This window comes from Bufo gargarizans, chromosome 3 (genome assembly GCF_014858855.1).
Source record: "Bufo gargarizans isolate SCDJY-AF-19 chromosome 3, ASM1485885v1, whole genome shotgun sequence".
NCBI lineage: Eukaryota > Metazoa > Chordata > Amphibia > Anura > Bufonidae > Bufo > Bufo gargarizans.
Window position 1 is genome coordinate 157,782,132 of NC_058082.1, and position 19,085 is coordinate 157,801,216.

Consider the following 19,085-nt stretch of genomic DNA (forward strand, 5'->3'; position numbering starts at 1 on the left):
TTGGGGGTGGCAGGAAAGGGTGTTCAGAAGATGATGGAAATGTGGGAAACTAATTGCTGTTTGTCAATCTCTGCAGAGACGGGAGATGGCTGAAAAATCATCATGGCGGTCTGGTCTGAATGGAGAAGATTAAGAAAGAGAACGTCTACAACAAAGGTGACATCACTGGATGTAAGAGGTATGTGGCGCTATGTAGGAGAGGAGAGGCTCCGGCTCCTCCCCCTGCCATTTGCAGAAGGCGGATCCAGAGATGGGTGAGGACGGCCAAGGGGGGCAGCAGGCAGATGGTGGGGGGCAGATGGTAGGGGGGAACCACGGGCCTTGAGCAGGATCTGGGGAGGGAGGAGAGTGGAGGAGCTTCCTGGCTGTAGCCGGCTGTCTATTGTATAATGTGAAGCAGGCAGTGCAGCCAGGACAGGCCTCCCCTCTCCGTATGATGTGTAGAGACAGGCCGCAACTATAGAATGTCAGCGGTACAGTGTTTGTTAGGAGTGGCCTATTATATGTAAGAGGGGCTTTTAATAATAGGCGGGGCCAAAATTGGCCAATGTCTGGATTTGCCCCCCAGGACTAAGGCTGCCAGCCCTCCCCTGCCTGGGCCCTGACAATAAAGTCTTTTAGTCCTCATCCTAGGTGGGCCCCTTCTGAGATCAGGCCGCTACCTCTATGGCTACGGACAGGGTTGCCAACCATCCATAAATTTCTAGACAGTCTGTAAAAATAGGTGATTTTTTTTTTCCTGTGTCCATGATTTTTTGGAGGCTGTCATACTTGGACAGATCATTTTGATGGTAATTATTATCATTTTACAGCTCACAGTAAGTGCTGGTAATGAGTTCTTAGCAGTATATTACTCTATAGACATGTAGTACTTATAATCTTTATCATTAGTTATGATTTTCCAACGTGTCCGTAATAAATCTTGGCTGTCTGTGATTTTGGTAAAAGTTGTCCAGAAAAACAAAACATTCTGGTTGGCAACCCTGGCTACACCCCTGGAGAAATAGAAAGGAAGGACTTCTCCTTCCTGCTGGATCCACTCCTTCCTACAGTACAGACCAATCTGCAATTCAGAACTGTAACAGCAGATGGCGCTAGTACGTAAACAGTTGAGCAATGCTCGCAGCGGAGCTGACGTCACGGACTTGCCCTAGTCTCATTGGCAGGGAGTGGTCAGACCGGGGCCGGTGACGTAGTAAGAACTAGAAAGCGCTTCCCCGACCGAGTGCATTCACATTCCGGAAGAGGGACGAGCAGGCAGAATGGTGAGTCCTGTCGGGGCTCTGCAGACTTCGGTCCTATGTCATAGTTCAGACCGAGTAGTGAAGTGGCGTTTATGTACGGGACGCTGTAGCCGGTGGGGTTGTGAATAGGGTGGTGTGGGTGTCAGGTAGGTGGGTGCACCTTTGCTCTGGGCGCTGTGTAAAGGTGACGTAACCTCCAGGCCCCGGATGCACAGAGTCAGGGTGTGGATCAGATTGGGCTCTGCTCTGTCTAATGCATTTTCTTTGTCTTCTATCACACAGACCGACTTCTCCGAAGACCAGATCTCCGGTAAGTGGACGATCATGTTGTGGTGACATTGCTCCTGGGGGCTTCAGTTCTCCTGTATGTTCCTTACTTCTTCCAGTCATCCTTCATTTCCAGCACCTACCTCCACCTCCTGTCTGTCTCTCTTCTTTCTTCTGGGGTCCAGACTGAATCCCCCCTGATCTGATAGGTGGTAAGTGAACGTGTGTTGTGAAGGACTACTACCCCACCCATCCAGATTATACTAATACTGCAGCACTTTATAACACTTTTTCCATGTTTAATCTCTTAAATTGCCTGTACGCATTGGATACCCGCCAACCAAACGCTATTTTGGCTGTCGGTTATTCCTCCCGACCCCCTCTGTACACATGCATGCTTGGTGCGGGTGAGCATGCCCGTATTCTCAACAGGGAGAGGGGAATAAGCCTCTGCCAGACACCAGGGATCAGGCATGTGGAAATCCAATATGACCAATCCTTTTTCCCTCCACATCGGCAGTTGGAGGAGAGTTCGGACACATTACATGGGTCGCAGGTTTGGCGGACGCTGTCTAATGTGTATGGCCCATAAAATATATATATATATAATCTCTATCACATACATTTAAAGGGGTTGTCTGGTTTCCCCTTTTAAAGGTTTTCAGTCTGTGACTGTAGATGCAGCGACAGTCTTGTTATTCATTATTATAGGGGGTAGTCATGCCTCATTTGTAAGGGCTCATGCTCACGTCCGCGGCATTTTCTGCTGTGCGCAAAATTGTGGATGGCGCCGGTGTGCGTTCTGCAATTTGCAGAACAAAACGGGCTGCCCATAATAGAAATGCCTGTTCTTGTCCGCAAAACGTCCCCATGGATTGGAGCAACGGATGCGGACAGTAAAGTGAGTGGGTCCGCATCCGAGCCGCAGATGCAGAGCCAAACAACGCTCGTGTCCATGGGGCCTTACGCTGTGGTAGATGTGTTGGATGTTCTTCACTGGTCAGAACTGAATGTTCTCTACTTTGTGACTGCCTCCTAATACATCTATCAGCCGATGCTGTATCGCTAGTGCTGCCTTCATGGTGAGGAGTAACAGCGGCTGTCGGCGGACTTCTGTAGAAGAGACGTGGTGCTGGCAGAATGCAGGCTGCTGTGGGGTTCACTAGGTCCTGCTAAGGTTAGAGCTCCAAGGAGGCAGAAGGGCTCTCATTTTTGCATTAATGTGATCACTTTAGCTAGCGGTGCAATAACGGGCCAATTCATCCCAGTGGGGGTCTCATGAAAGCGCTTGTACCCATGTCATGTTCTGTGCATTCATTTTATGCAGTAAAACAATGCAGTTTTAATATATGTACCATAAAACTCTGATTTTATGCCTGCTGTCTTGTTATAGGAAATGTCATCATTTACTTGCATGCAATTTTGCAGTGGCATTTAGTGTGAAATTCCAGTCAATGTCCTACATCGCTTTAGGGCTACGCACGCACTTTATTTAGACTGTGGCCCTTCATATTGTGCATCTGTTACGTGGGCTCCAGTACTGGGGGCTGCTGCTGTCATGCTGAATCTGTGTAGCCCCGGTCTAAGGGATCATGCACACGGACGTGTGTTGCCCGTCGCCGTATTGCGGACCGCATTTGCTTCCGTGGGGTTCTGTTCCGTACTTCCGTTCTGCAAAAAGATAGAACGTCCGAAAACAGACCCATTTTAAGTTGAATGGGTCTGGATTCATCCTGGCGGCTGCACGGAGGTTGCAAATGCGGTTCCCAATGCACAGAACGGCCCACCTACGGCCGTGTGAATGAGCCCTAAGGCAGTATCTGCAGTGTTAAAATAATGTTAAAGGGTTAACAATGGGGGATGAGTATCAGATCGGCGGGTGTTTGACCTAGTGCCCCTGGTGATCATGCGAATGGGGAGCCTGTGTTACCCCGTTTGTATGGTGCGCTTGTAAGGAACTGCTGGATGACACATTTTCTAAAATCCAGCTGCAGGTTCTCCAATGGTGACTGTGTTCTAAGATTACAAATACAGAGTCTATAGTAATACATGTCACATAGAATAATAAGACCTGCAGCATGGCTGCTGTAGCCTTATAGCGGTTGGATTTCTAGCTGTTAAACAGCTGTGTACCTTGTATTCTATGCACTAGTTATGGGTGAATGTAAGTGAATAAAGCTGCATGTCATGTATGGGGCTGTACCGCTCCTGGACGGTGGGCATCAGCCTTATAAGGTGGTGCCAGCAGCTCTGCTGGGAGGATGTGATGTTTGGCTGCAGCTCTTTGACACCAGCCCGCCCGCTCCCTCCTCCTCCGTCTGAAGATGGCTGCCAGGCTGCTCCGTGGATGCCTTATATGGTCACAAAGCCTCATTCTGAGCTATTCATACAATGCTGCCGGGGAAGGAGGAGTCGATGATGGGAGTCAGAACTGCATTCCTCCCTGGAAAGTGCCCCTGGCATTTCCACTGTCTCTCGTCCGTCTGCAGATTCTATCCCGTTAGATTAGGGTCCACATTCGGCGTCAGTGTAACCTTTTACATGGGTGCAGACAGACGTAGCAGCCCTGCATCATTATGGGAGCTGTGAGGGATGTGTTCAGCGTCGCTCCCTGGAATGCAGCAGGAGGGGTGGGTACAGGGAGTGCCACAGGAAGGAAGTGGTAAGCTGACTGATACCCTGTCTATGTCCTGAGTGCAGGAGGATAGCTTACACCTCGGCAGACAGTACACCACGGAAACTGTGCTGCTGCAACACCGCCAATATTGGTGGAAATAGGATTATACAAAGGAAGATGGTTTTATCCTGTCTGAATTTGATTTGTGCACATTTTTCGTGTCTTATTTTTTATTTATTTTTTTTGTAGTAAAAGTCAGCTCCAGGTGCTAGTGAAGGTCTATAAAAAATACAAAACGCAAAACATGCAGGTGTTTTTTCACATCACCTTCTCTATCGGGGGAAAAAAGTGCAAATTTATGTGTACAGGGACTCCTAACAGGTGGTGTTCACCTTCAGGACCCTATTTGATATTCTGATATTGGGGGGGGGCTGCAGCTGCGATAGTGGTGGGGGGTGCTTTACCTCTCATTCTTCTTCATGGAATAAGTATAATCGTTCTCATGGAGAGCGCCTGAAGGCTATAAGGAGTGCATAATCCATATTGGCAAAACTCTGGATATTAGAATCCTGGACTTTGTGATGAATGAATATTTTATAGACAATGATGTCCACTGTGTCACCTCCGTGGACTGCATGACTTCAGTCCCTGCCCCCATTAGAGAAGTTAGCTTGAGTCTGATTCGCACATACTTTAAGGACCGTTTTTGGCACGTGGAAGGAGGCCCACACAGAGCAAGTCCATACATGTTGCCCATGGTCAGGAACCAAGTTCTGTAAGCCAACAGCACCAGCCCTTGTGATATATAAGACTAGGAGCAGATATTTGTGCACTAGTTCATATCTTGTGTGTCGGCTGCTTGTTAGTAAGTGCACAGTATAAATGTTCTTGACCACTGTCCCCTGATTTCCGGCTTTCTGTTCCCATAACTTCTATACCATGGTTAGAAGTTATTGATGTCACCTTATAACAGGGAACAAAAACCTTTGGCACCGCAGTGTCTGTCAAACTACAGCTCCCAGCAGGCTTCATTCACTTCTATGCGAGTTCCAAGAACAGCTGAGCAAGTGTGCCTTTTGAGAGTTGTAGTTTCACAGTAGCCGGAGAGCTGGACGTAGCTGATCTCTACCCTACCCATGCTTGGTCTACATGAGACACTTGGGGAGGTTTATCAAAAGTAGTAGATTTGTATTTTTATGGCTTTATCAGCCCAGATGAACTACTTAATGCTCTTAGTTTTAGGCTCATTTTAGCTGTGATAGGTTAGGCCTACAGTGATCCGTGTCCCCATCAGTGATGCGTTTTTTTCCAGCAAGAAATGTTCCTGTAGAGTACTTTGTATGAAGTGAATACAGTATCTGGAAGCATCAATAGGAGCAATATTTCTTTATAGTCACTTCTTGTTTCTGCTTCTTTCCACCAGATTTCAGAGAGGCTTTTGCTCTCTTTGATCGTACTGGAGATGGAAAAATCATATACAACCAGTGTGGAGATGTCATGCGGGCTCTGGGACAGAACCCCACAAATGCTGAGGTTCTCAAAGTCCTGGGAAACCCTAAGGCTGATGGTGAGTAATCAATTTAAGGCCATAACATTGTCCCATTTTCCAATCTGAACTTACTAGGGAATACACCGCTTAACCCTAGAAATGCCTTAGTTTGTCATTGAACCCTCTATTATGTGTGTCATTCTTAGATTATCACATTTGCATACATGGTAGTGTCTGTACTTCAAATTCCTCTGCAGTAATGAGCTTTTTGATCTTTCAGAGCTGAACACCAAGACACTTGGCTTCGATCAGTTCCTACCTATGATGCAAACCATTGCCAAGAACAAGGACCAGGGCACAACAGACGACTACGTTGAGGGACTGAGAGTGTTTGATAAGGAAGGCAATGGCACCGTGATGGGGTCCGAGCTCCGTCATGTGCTTGTCACACTAGGTAACCAGGAGTGCAATTCTAAGGCTGTCCTCATTTTGATAAGCTGGATGTCCTGCCATTTACTTCTCTGGTAAATGGGGAAAGAGCAGATGATGCTGCCAGAATCTAGATTTGAGTTAAATTGGGATCAATCGTGTGTGATTAAACTATCAAGTTTGTGCAAATGTATTGTTACAGTTATAACTTGTTCTGTATGTAGAAACCGTATAGTTAATGTTTATATCCAAAGTGTAGTGGCATAAAGTACGAGAGACGTCACTTTTATGTGACTTGTTACTGTCAAGCCGTCAGATAATGGTCCATTATATGACCTTTAGTCCAGGGATGGTCTTATGAAATTTCAGGGGCTGAAAAATGGTATTCTCTCTTATTCCTTGACTCATTTCTCCAGCAGCTCTTGGCTGCTAACATGATTTCAGTGATCAGTCATCATGTCTGCCACTTGCATTTCACAATTGATAGTAATGGTCAGTACCATAGATTACGTGTTTCAAGCCTTTAGCTCTTGCTCGTAATATTTCTTATGACAGTTTAAAGGGGTTCTGCACTTTTGTTTAAACTGATGATCTATCCTTTGTTTACACTATGAAACATGGACTATGAATTGTGCAAACAATCTTCACTTCTACATTTTCAGGAGAAAAGATGGCTGAGGAAGAGGTGGAAATGCTGCTTGCTGGCCATGAAGATCCCAATGGATGCGTTAATTATGAAGGTGAGCACTCGCTTCATGTTGGTTATAAGTTCTTCATAATTTAGAACTTGCATGTCAGGTAGCACAAAGTAATGTTTCTAGCAACCAAATAACCACTAGCAAGAAGGTTCATAGCAGTGTCATGATCCCTGGCACCTCACCAAATACACAAATATGCATGACATGGTATTGTGAGGTCAATCTCCATTAAATTCAGTGAAATATACAGAACCAGTGGTCAAGAGCACCTCTGTTCTTGGTAATGGTGGGGATGCCGGTGACTGGTCCCATGCTGATGAAAATGTTTTGTAGAATATTCAGTATATGACATTCTCTCTCTCTCTCTCTCTCCCCCCCCCCCTCCTTAATGTGATTAAGAGTATGACTTTAGTAATGAAATGATAGCCCTAGATCCTTCAAGGCGTATTCCAGTTGTATGATGTCTTCTGGTAATTGTGGGTCTGGGTACCATGTTTCTGGAGTTATAAAGAGTGTCTCTGATGAATCTTCCTTCCCACAGAGTTTGTCAGGCACATCATGTCGTTTTGACCTCACCCCCTGGGTATGCTGGTTCCACCATCTGGTTCAGTTTGTGATCTCTTTTGACTCTTCTTCCCCTTCTCTAAACCTCTTGACTCTCCTGGATGCCTTGGCATGTCTCTGCATGCTCTCTGCTGTGCCAGAGCTGCATCTTACTACTCAGCAACTGTAGAGATATTAAGTTGTCAAGTGGCACCTTAATACACTCCGCCAGACGAGCCTCCTTTGCAGAAATCCAATTGCTTTTGCTGCAGTGAGTGTGGAACGGTGTGTGTAATTCTCAGGTGTGAGCAGTAGATATAAAACTCTACAAAGTGTGGTACGTCAGATGACCCGGAGAAACAGGCATTTATTTTCTGTAAAGCTACTTTCACACTAACGTTTTTTGCGGATCCGTCATGGATCTGCAAAAACGCTTCCGTTACAATAATACAACCGCGTGCATCTGTCATGAACTGATCCAGTTGTATTATGTCTTCCATAGCCAAGACGGATCAGTCTTGAACACCATTGAAAGTCAATGGGGGACGGATCCGTTTTTCTATCGTGCCAGATTGTTTCAGACAAAATGGATCCGTCCCCATTGACCTACATTGTGTGCCAGGACGGATCCGTTTGGCTCCACTTCGTCAGGTGGACAGCAAAACGCTGTAGGCAGTGTTTTGGTGTCCGCCTCCAGAGCAGAATGGTAACTGAACGGAGGTAAACTGATGCATTCTGAGCGGATCCTTTTCCATTCAGAATGCATTAGGGCAAAACTGATCCGTTTTGGACCGCTTTTGAGAGCCCTGAACGGATCTCGCAAACGGAAAGCCAAAACGCAAGTGTGAAAGTAGCCTAACACTTTATATTCTAGAATTTGTGGATTTAGTACCTGCATTAAGAATTTTTTAAGTTATCCTTAAAACTAAGCTTACATATGGATTTAAAAACCACTAAGATTAGGTTCCCATAGACTGGTACTGGTGTGCAGAAAGCCGCACTGCAAAAACCACCATAGCTGCTGGTCAACGAAACTCTTGTCCTTTTATGGAAAAGTGCCTTATGCAGAAAGCAAGATCTTGCTAAGGTCTTCTGTGGGGGGTTTCTTCATAAAAGCAGAACATTTTTGAGTCTTTCATGGCTTTGTACAATGTTTTACACTCCCTTTTATAAAACTGATCGGTTTAGTTCTGACTGCCACCCATGAGGTCCTCTGTCTCCCCATATGAATGAAATGGTAGAACATGTGCACTGCCTTCATCTGTTTGGGATTGCCGAGCCATGTATTCTGTATCTCTTATTCCTGTAGAGATGAATGGAATGGCAGCGTGGTTGCTTGACCATTCCCATATTTAGGGTCCGTTCAATGAGGTGCGGACCCAGTCATTTTCAATGGGGCCGGAATGTGCTGTCCGCATCTGCGGATCCGCACTTCCGTTCCGCCAAAAAATAGAACATGTCTAATTCTTGTCCGCAATTGCGGACAAGAAAAGGCATTTTCTATGAGAGTGCCGGCGATGTGTGGTCCGCAAAATGTGGAACGCACATTGCCAGTGTTTGTGTTTTGCAGATCCGCAAAACACATACGGATTATTTTTTGGGGATCACTGGGAACCCTCCCCGATCAGACTCTTCTCTTCTGTACACACCACCGCACCATACAAATGGAGTAACACTGGACCCCCCCATTCTTGTGATCAGCAGGGGCACTAGAGGTCAAACACCTGCAGATCTGACACTCAAGCCCCGCCCCCCCCCATTGTTAACCCCTTTAACGTTATTTTAACACTGCAGATGCTGCCTTAGGGCTCATTCACACGGCCATAGGTGGGCCGTTCTGTCGCAGTCCCCAATGCACGGGCAACCTCTGTACGGCCGCCAGGATGAATCCAGACCCATTGAACTTGAATGCGTCTGCTTTCGTCCGTTCTTTTTGCAAAACAGAAGTATGGAACAGTACCCCACGGAAGCAAATGCGGTCCGCAATACGGCGATGGGCAGCACACATTTGTGTGCATGAGCCTTTGGGGTCCAGTCACAGGTCTGTAAGTGTTTTTTGCAGATCCGCTAAACACGACACCTGCAATGTGCGATTTGCGGACTGCACATCAGACAGTATATAAAAGAAAATGCCTTTTCTGGTCCGCAATTGTGGACAAGAATAGGACAGTTTTCTATTTATTTTATTTTTTCAGGAACGGAATTGCGGATCCCGGAAATGTGGATTTGCATCTATTCCAGCCCCATTGAAAGTGAATGGGTCCGCAAATTGTGGAACGAATGCGGACCCCCTATGTGGATAGGGGATAAGTTTAAAACTTGAGGCAAACCTGAAGTAATCATTGCAAATCCTTAACACAAATGAGATGTATGAGACATGCTGGAACGTTCAGCCAAATTGTGCCAGTAACATTTAGTTTTGTGTGTGAAATGTGTTTTTCTCTCTTGCAGTACTTAAACTCCTTGCTTCATTGCTGACGGCAATCTGTTGATTGCTTCTAACCTTTCTGTAGAAAGTAGAAATATCTGTGCCTATGCCATTCAATATACGCTTAGTCTGCAATAGATGACATGTCTTAATGATTAGTACAGCTAAATAGACTGGTGATCTGGGAGAGGGGCTCCTATGGTGCTCTGGATGGGTCAGATATTCCGTGTAAGCGTAGAATATATAGACTAACTGAAATCTATATTTCTTATTAGGCTAACAGATTATAAATTATTTAAAACCCTCCAATTTGTAGTGTCAGCTGGTTTGGAAAGATGGCATTGGCACGGCGTGTGTCTAGCCACATTTGTGACTATAGTATCCGACACACCATGCACACCAGTTCTTATATGATCTTGAAGATTCCCAGTATCCATGCATTTGCAGCCATGATATTAGACTCGGGCCACCTCGTCACTGTCTGTTCATGCATTGAATTGCTAGCTCCAAGTGAATGATATAAGGACTGTGTAGGCAACAAGTGGATTTGACATCTACATAATTTACATTAATCCCATCCGCCAATATAGGAGCTCTTTCCCCCTCGACATGGGACTGTGTGCTCGCTGACCCGCTGGTTTTAGTATTTCAAGCTTTTATTTTATATGAAACAACTCTTTGAAGATATTTCTACCTAAGCTTAGACGTTACAAGGCTTCAAAAGTTGTTCATATGTCCTGGGTGAAGTAGCTGGGGATACATTCCATGTTCAGCTCTCAGGCTTGTTAGTAAATTGCATTTTGTTTCCTTTGCAGAACTTGTACGGATGGTATTGAACGGCTGAATCTTCTCCACTTTATGCTACCAGCCAGACCAAAGGGGCTTCTTCATATATTAATGTTTCTATCTGTTATGATATATTTTACTTGGAGGGACAGTTGGGGTATATAGCGAAGGGCCCTGACGGCTTTCCCCCTTTTGTGTGTCCTACTCGTCCCTCTCTCCGACATGGTGGTGCCATCAGATCTCATGAAGGAGCTGGTGCCTCTAGTGCAAGGTTTCACTGCAAGATTGGCCCCCCAGAATGGCAAAAAGAATCTGGAGTCTCTACTACCACTCAGATAGTAAATTATTATATTTTCCCTCTCACCAAATAAAGAGCATATCATGTTTTTTTTCAAAATCGTCCCTGTGATTTTTCTTTGTTCTAGGCATAGAAATTGTGGACAGGAACGATGACGAGTAAAAACTGCACTGTACGAAGAGGTCTTCTCCAAATAAATACTGTCCGTACAGAACAAAATTGCTTGACTCATCAATTAGTGATATTGCGCCTGTGATATTTACTTGAATGGGGCTGAGCTGCAACTAGCCATATGATCGATGTGATGTAACTGGCCTAGGAAGAGGCTGCGGTGCTCAAGGCCTCTTCTAACTGGCGACAGGTGGGGGTCCTGGGTGTTGCCCCCCTTCAGATCTAATACTAATGACCTATCCTGAGGATGTCCTAAATATCTTTACCTGGATAACCACTTTAAGGTCCGCCCCTCCCCTACCCATAGGCCTCTTTATAGGACTTGAAAAATGGCTTAAAGCATACAAAAAAATGTCTGAATAAAATGCAAAAATGTGTGAAGGAGGAATGTAGATGGACGAAGAATTTTGCTGACCACTAGTTCTCCCCATCTTTATCCTAAACATGCACTCTAAGGCTAGTTTCACACTAACGGCAAGGTACTCTGGCAGGCTGTTCGTGGGGGTGAACAGCCTGTCGGGCCCGTCCTGCCCCTAGTGCACCGGGGGGTGGGGCACACTAGGAGGCTGTCAGAATAAAAGTACGGAACTCCGCCCCGTCCTCATTAGTCAACGGGGCCGGAGCGGTAGTCCAGTGGCACACGTGCCCTAGCGGCAGGATGGATCCGACAGGCTATTCACCCGTCGGAGGTCCATGCCGCTAGTGTGCAAGTACCCTAAGCTGAGCCAGCAAACTTTTTCATTTGGTATAGGGCAGGGATCAGCAACTTCTGGCACTCCAGCTGTTCTGTAACTACAACTCTCAGAATCCTTCCATTTCTATGGCAGTTACCAAAACAGCCAAGAAAGTGTGCATACTGGGAGTAGTAATTTCACAGCAGCTGGAGTGCCAAAGTTTGCTGATCCCTGGTTTAGAAGAATAAGCTTGTGGGACCAAAGGATTCGGGAAGATTATGGACACCATTATACATTAGATTGAAATAAATGTCTGCTTCAATGTCAGGGTAGGTAAGACAAGATCAGGATAGCAGCATTGTGCTGCTGATTTAGCTCACAAACGGTTGCCTAAATTGGATATTCACCTGTATCTGCATAAAAAAAAAAAAAATAATAATCTGTCTAAACATTTGGTGCATCTAGAGTTTCTGCACTTTTTTCCTGACATGCTTGAAAGGGGCAGTGGCTTACCCAAAAGTGGGTGTAGCTTTTCAGGGCTGTGGTCTAAGATATGCCATTCTGGTGTAAAAATCTGCCTCAAAGTATGCCAACCAATAGCTGGTATATTCAGCCTGAGCCCCTGTGATAAATCTGGTGCAGGTCTAGACAGCCGCTCTAAGCTTAGGGTACTTTCACACTAGCGTTGTTCTTTCCGGCACTGTGTTCCGTCCTAGGGGCTCAATACCGGAAAAGAACTGATCAGTTTTATCCTTATGCATTCTGAATGGAGTGTAATCCGTTCAGGATGTCTTCAGTTCGGTCTCTGCTTTTTCAGGACGGAGATAAAACCGCAGCATGCTGTGGTGTTCTCAGTCCAAAATTCTGGAACACTTGCTGGCATTTTTCTCCCTTGAAATGCATTTAATGCTGGATCCGGCATTGCGGTCTGCGCAAAAAATTTGAAAATAAATAAATGGCGGATCCGTTTTTCCAGATGACACTAGCAAGACTGATTTGGCATACGGGTCAGGATCCTGATCAGTCTGACAAATCCCATCAGTTTGCATACATTTTGACGGATCCGGCAGGCAGGTCCAGCGACGGAACTGCCTGCCAGAATCCTCTGCCACAAGTGTGAAAGTACACTTAATAGCTTAGTAAATCTCGGCCAATATGTCTTGATGATGAAGTCTGACACTTCTATAAATAAAGGTCTCCTAGAGAGCAAACTTATGATGGTTTAAGAGGTTTGCAATGATTAAAGAGTGAGTGGAAAACAGAAATAAGTAAAGGACATGCTCATGAGACCACCCAGCCACAGAGAATGGCCCAGAAAGCCTGGCTTTTTGCCTGAAACAAGAGGCTCCTTAACATTCTCCTTACAGTTTGCACATTGACAGCACGAGTTAAAGGGAACCTGTCACCGTTTTTTTTTGTGCATAGAACTGAGGTCATGGGTTACTAGATGGCCGCTAGCACATCCGCAATACCCAGTCCCCATAGCTCTGTGTGCTTTTATTGTGTCCAGCATGAAGGAGCCCAGCACCGCCCCGCATCCTCCGAATCTCCTCCTTGCTCTCTGACGTCAGAAAAGCTAGAGCACCGTAATCTCGCGATGCACAGTTCCCTCTCTGAGGCTGATGCCAGCACAGGGAAGGAACACTACTATGACCATGCGCTAGCTCGCGCATCACGAGATTATGGTGCTCTAGCTTTCTGATGTCGGGGAGCAAGGAGGAGATTCTGAGGATGCGGGGTGGTGCTGGACTCATCTCAGGTTAATTTGCATATGTATCAAATCTGGTTTTTGTTTTTTTACACAATAAAAGCACACAGAGCTATGGGGACTGGGTATTGCGGATGTGCTAGCGGCCATCTAGCAACCCATGTCCTCAGCTCTATATACAAAATCCCGGTGACCGGTTCCCTTTAATATATTATTTACTACAAGGATTATATTGTCGGAGTTCAGCCTTTCAACCATCCCAGTTGCCTTATCTGAATAAGGCCTCAATGTCAGAATGACATTACCAAGGTCATCCTACAATTTCCATCCTAGCAGATCTAGATACAAGTAAACCTTCCTTATATAGGTTGTCCCTTTAACATAACTTATCCCCCATGCATGGGATAGGAGATACATTTCAGGTAGAGGTCTGGCCCCTTGGCCTTTACGATCAGACACTTATTGCCTATCCACAGGACATTAGTTGTCTTAATGGGGCTACCCCTTTGAATAGGCTAAAGTTGAATTCACACACTAAGGAAAATGATATCTTTTGTAATAAATTGCCAATATTATATTCTACTCCAAGTTTTCAGATTCTATCAACTTTGATTTGATCCTAATTAAATAAATATTCACATCTCTACTGAAAATGGCAGAAATGCCTATAACTTTTGGCCCTAGTTGCAATCTAGTTATTGTGGACGAATGAAGGTACCCATACACACAACTGTATTTTTGGTCCGCATTCAATCTGCGTTTTTTGGTGATTGGATACAGACCCATTCACTTCCATGGGGCAGACAGCATACCGTGTGCTATATGTATGTCTGTTCCGCAAAAGGGATAGAACACGTACTTGTCTGCAAAACAGACAATAGGACAAGTATTGTTACAATGGCTCCGCAAAAAAAAAATATATATGCAACACGGATGTCATCTGTATTATTTGCGGACTGCAAAATACTTACTGTTGTGCGAATGCACCCTTATTTATTAAAACTTATGAAGCATCATCCTCTGAAAAGAAATCTGGCATGAAATGTTTCTCCAAGAGTTGGACGAAAGATTGTTTGTTCGAGATCATTCGAGGACCAGTGCTGATTCTAAGAAAGTCTCAGAAAGAATGTAGTTGATGTGGATTTTCTGCAGATCGTGCTGCATTTCGGTAACAAATCTGCATGTGACGTGAATTTTGTGTTGAAGTTGCCGCAGATTTCACCCGACGCATTGCAACATGTGAAATCAGAAATGAAAGTCCATAGAAAGAACTGACATTCTGCAGCTTTTAAAATCTGCACTGTAGGTCAGTTTACATGTGTAGAAGAGTTTTATCATCTCATCTACTTCGCTGGTACTATATTTACTGCACGCAAATCTGAGTAATACGCAGTGTGTGCATGGGCCTATTTACGGCCCTATACTCAGGGTAACGCTCAGCAACAAACTGTTTATTTCCCATCATTGCCAACTTGTCCAGCTACGTTTATACGCAGCAATCATCCCCATACAGATTTATTGTTTGCTGTCCACACAATCCTGATTCACTGGGTAATGTGCTGTCCACAAACCATACCGTATGACAAGTGTGGCGGCAACTTTACACAGGCACTTAGCGGGAATGCAGCTTCGTAGAAACATTCGTTCTCGATAATTGTTCTGATCCTTGGCCTGTGTGAAAGGGCCTTTAAAGGGGTTATCAGGGATTTTGATATTGATGGCCTGTCCCCAGGAAATCATATTGGCAGGGGTCCGACTCCCAGCAATCCTGCTGATCAGCTGTTTGAAGAGGCCACTGTGCTCACTGGTGAGAGTTGCAGCCTCCTCACAGCTTACCAAGTTATATAGTGGCTGTGCTTAGCATTGCAGCTCAGCTCCATTCACTTGAATGGGACCAAGCCAAGTCACCGGCCTAGGAAGAGGCCTAATCCGGTAGACAATGCCATGAATCGGCTGGACACAAACCACAGCGTACAGCAGTTTGTGTCTGGCCAGTTCTCTGCATTTTTTCCGGAATGCGACCGGATCTCCAACTGACCCCATTATAGTTAATAGAGCCGACAGGAATTTCATTTGTATCGGGCAGTGCGGGATCCAGAGAATTCCAGCGGGTTGTTTTCTGCCGGAAAAACCTGCCACAGTATTCATGGCCTCTGAACGGAGGGTGTGCCGATCAGGATGACCTATCCTGTGGATAGGCTATCAATGTCAAAATCTTGGATAATCCCTTTAAGCTTCATTCTCAAATCTGGAAGAAAAAACATTGACTAATGCTTCCATTACATGGGATGACGATCTAGCAGCTTGTCGGGAAGGAAGTGTTCCTTCCCAACAATCTGCTGATCGCTAGCGGCGGAGACCGCTGTATTTACATGCACCAATCTCCTCCAGCTAATGCCCATACTGTATCATTGTTTGCCGGCAGCAAATCGTGTTTACACTGGGAAACAATGATCTTTTGTGCTGTACAAAAAATCCAATTACCCGATGAACAAACGTTTTGTGGACTGCAAGATACATACGGTCATGTGAATGCACCATTATACACAGATTGGTCCACATGCATGTGTGCTGATTACTGCAAGTCTGTGCAAGCCTTGAGATGCCATGGAAATAGTTCACATCCTGGTTTCCTTTAATTAGGATTTACAAGGAAGTATGTAGATGGTATTTTGTTACTGGGGCTTTCTTGTTGAAGAGACATTTCATTGTTTAGTGAAGTCAAGCAGCTTGTGAATGTAGGACAGAAGTGTCACTACTCATTGTTATATATATAAGTGACCCCCCTGCTGGGGAATTACAATGGTCCAGAAGAGCGATAAGAACCTGAAATAATTTCCTGCCACTACAGTGTTATTTTTTCACATTTTATGTGAGCCACAGTTGCTATACAAAAAAATCTAGCGCTACCCATATTTTAACTATGACATCACCTAAAACAGGTCTCGTGTCTGGGTGATAATGTCTACAGGACTTTGTTTTCCGTCCTGCATATCGGAAACCAGACGGATCTGTTAGGCCTCTTTCACACGACCGTATGGATTCTTCCGTATTTTGCGGTCCGTTTTTCACGGATCCGTTCCGTTTTTTTGTTTCCGTTTCGGTTCCGTTTTTCTGTATGGCATATACAGTATACAGTAATTACATAGAATAAATTGGGCTGGGCATAAAATTTTCAATGGATAGTACCGCATGTTCTATCTTTCAACGGAACGGAAATATGGAAACGGAATGCACACGGAGTACATTCCGTTTTGTTTGCGGAACTGTTGAAATGAATGGTACCGTATACGGAACGCAAAAAAACGGCCAGTAAATGGAAAAAAAAAAACAGCCGTGTGAAAGAGGCCTTATGCTTGCCAATAGACTTCTATTGTGACGGATCAGAACAGAATATCTCTTAAAGGCTTAAAGGTGATAATCACACACTGCACTACATACATTACACATATGTATACATCACATACTGCGCTGTCACCTTCTTCTGCAGGTCTACCTTGATGTCTGGTCTTTAGGCTTCAGTCAGATCCTCCACCGCCATGCTTGCGCCGTGTGCCCGACACCACCAGGAGCTGGCCCCTCCCCCTTTCACCTCCCGCCGGCTTCTCCTACAACAGGGCGCTCTATCGCTCCAGTGCCCGCCCAATCTTAACAATCAGGGGCGTAGCTAGAAATGACTGGGCCCCATAGCAAAAAAACGTATGCCCCCCCCTCCCGGATCTCCCACCCCCACATACCTATCGGACCTCCCACCCAAACACCCCTCCAGGACCTCCCACCCCAACTTGCCCCTAAGTGTCGTCCACAGATCCCCCCTTCAGTGTCGTCCACAGATCCCCCCCTTTCAGTGTCGTATCGTCCACAGATCCCCCCTTTCAGTGTCGTCCACAGATCCCCCCTTTAGTGTCCTCCACAGATCCCCCCCCCCTTTAGTGTCCTCCACAGATTCCCCCCCCCCCTTTAGTGTCCTCCACAGATCCCCCCCCCTTTAGTGTCCTCCGCAGATCCCCCCCCACCCATAGCTGCTTCCTAGCTAATTTATTCACTGCACTTGCCTCTGTGAAATTGAAGAGAAGCGCAGTAATCTCGCACAGGTGCACTGGCAGAGGCCAGGAAGACTGTGCATGCGCACTTCGATGCCTCTGCCAGTGCGCCTGTACGAGATTACGGCGCTTCTCTTCAATTTCACAGAGGCAAGTGCAGTGAATAAATTAGCTAGGAGGCGGGGCTGGGCGGAGAGATTGCAGGCACAGGCAGCATTGCTTTGCTGCCTGTGCTGTTTCGCAGCGCGCCCTGCGCTGATAAAGTCCAGTCACTGCGCGGGCTGCATGACACGGCTTTGCGGGCCGCATTTGGCCCGCGGGCCGTAGGTTGGGCAAAGTATAACATAATGCTAGTGTGAACCCACCCTAACACGTACAGATTTAGGTCTGGATTTGGTGTGGAAACACACAGAAATCTGCACGGACATTCTCAATGTCTTGTGCACGTTTACCTGCAAACGTGTCCAGATACCCAAATGGGAACTAAGGAACTAAAACTAAAATTAGTCCACAACATCAGGCAGGTTATCATCTTTCCTTCCCTTGGAATTAGCTTCTTCTTACACAAGGTGCCCCTTTTCCATGAGTGAAGCCTTGGCAGACTGTTCCACAGTCTTTCTTCTGATGGCCCAGATATCACACCCTGGGTGTCCAAAAAAGTACTTCTCCCTTGCCTTCACAACTACACACATTACTCACTAAACGCAGTTCACTCCACTATACTGAATCTCCTTCCCCAGATACCATGGCTATGGTACAAGTGTCCTCTGCATGTGAGCGCCTCTTAGGCACTGGGCAACGAAGCCATACATCTCCGGCACCTTCTTATGTTGTCCTTTGATCCACATCTAAGGCATCCACTCTTCACTTTTGATGCATGTTAGCATCTTAATGACGGGCATCATCCATTCCTCCCAAACATTAACAGGAAGGGCAAATATAACCTATGGCATAATACAATGTATTATTATACTCTCATACCAGTCGATTTAGACACTTACAAGATCAATATGCCCAGGGCTGGTAGAGTGTAGTCTTCCATACCAGGTAGAGCTGTCATTACTTTTCAATCATTTAGCCTTACACTCAGAACAAGGGTCCGTTTGTATCTGGGGACCGCAAAACAGATTGGTCGTGTGCAGAAACCCTAAATAAGAATAGACCATGTCTATTGCTTGAGTAGTCTTTCCCTTTCATCCCATATAAGGTTTGTGCCCTTTGATAAGTCATCCTCCTGCAGCCTCGACAGGTTGTTCCACTGTTGTTGGGTTTGGCACTTATCAATGGTCTACACCACCCTGGACTGTCTGAGCATTTCCCAAACTGGGACCACCACCTTTTTATCGATCAGCATGAAATTGGGGGCTTCCATCACTTCTAACATCTCATCAGAAGGTGCACTAACTGGTTCTACCTGGTTGCAGGACAAAGCATCCACATTCTCAGGTTATTAATTATTTGATTTATGCACTTATATAGCGCTACTATTTTCCGCAGGGCTTTACAGACATTAGCATCACACTGTCCCCAATGGGACTCACAATCCTAGCTCCCTATCTGTATGTCTTTGGAGTGCAGGAGAAACTGAAGTACCTGGAGGAAATCCACGCAAACACGGGGAGAACATACAAACTCCATGCAGATGTTGTCCTTGGTTGGATTCTTATTACTAAACTAACTTGGGCTAACT

The 19,085-nt window shown here is 45.6% G+C and overlaps 1 protein-coding gene across 4 annotated transcripts; it reads left to right on the forward strand.

Moving 5' to 3' along the window:
- The first annotated feature begins 1,153 nt into the window (after positions 1 to 1,153).
- LOC122933436 (myosin light polypeptide 6) lies at positions 1,154 to 10,898 on the forward strand. 4 transcript variants are annotated; one of them, XM_044288432.1, is made up of 7 exons: positions 1,154 to 1,265; positions 1,527 to 1,554; positions 5,552 to 5,695; positions 5,898 to 6,071; positions 6,709 to 6,786; positions 7,286 to 7,327; positions 10,531 to 10,898. In XM_044288432.1, exons 1-6 carry the CDS (start codon positions 1,263 to 1,265, stop codon positions 7,312 to 7,314), a joined length of 456 nt encoding a protein of 151 aa, XP_044144367.1. In that variant the 5' UTR covers positions 1,154 to 1,262; the 3' UTR covers positions 7,315 to 7,327; positions 10,531 to 10,898. The 4 variants fall into 4 exon arrangements, with proteins under 4 accessions (XP_044144367.1, XP_044144365.1, XP_044144364.1 ...); XM_044288430.1 differs by lacking the exon at positions 7,286 to 7,327; XM_044288429.1 differs by lacking the exons at positions 1,154 to 1,265; positions 1,527 to 1,554 and adding an exon at positions 3,978 to 4,173.
- Positions 10,899 to 19,085: the final 8,187 nt, after the last annotated feature.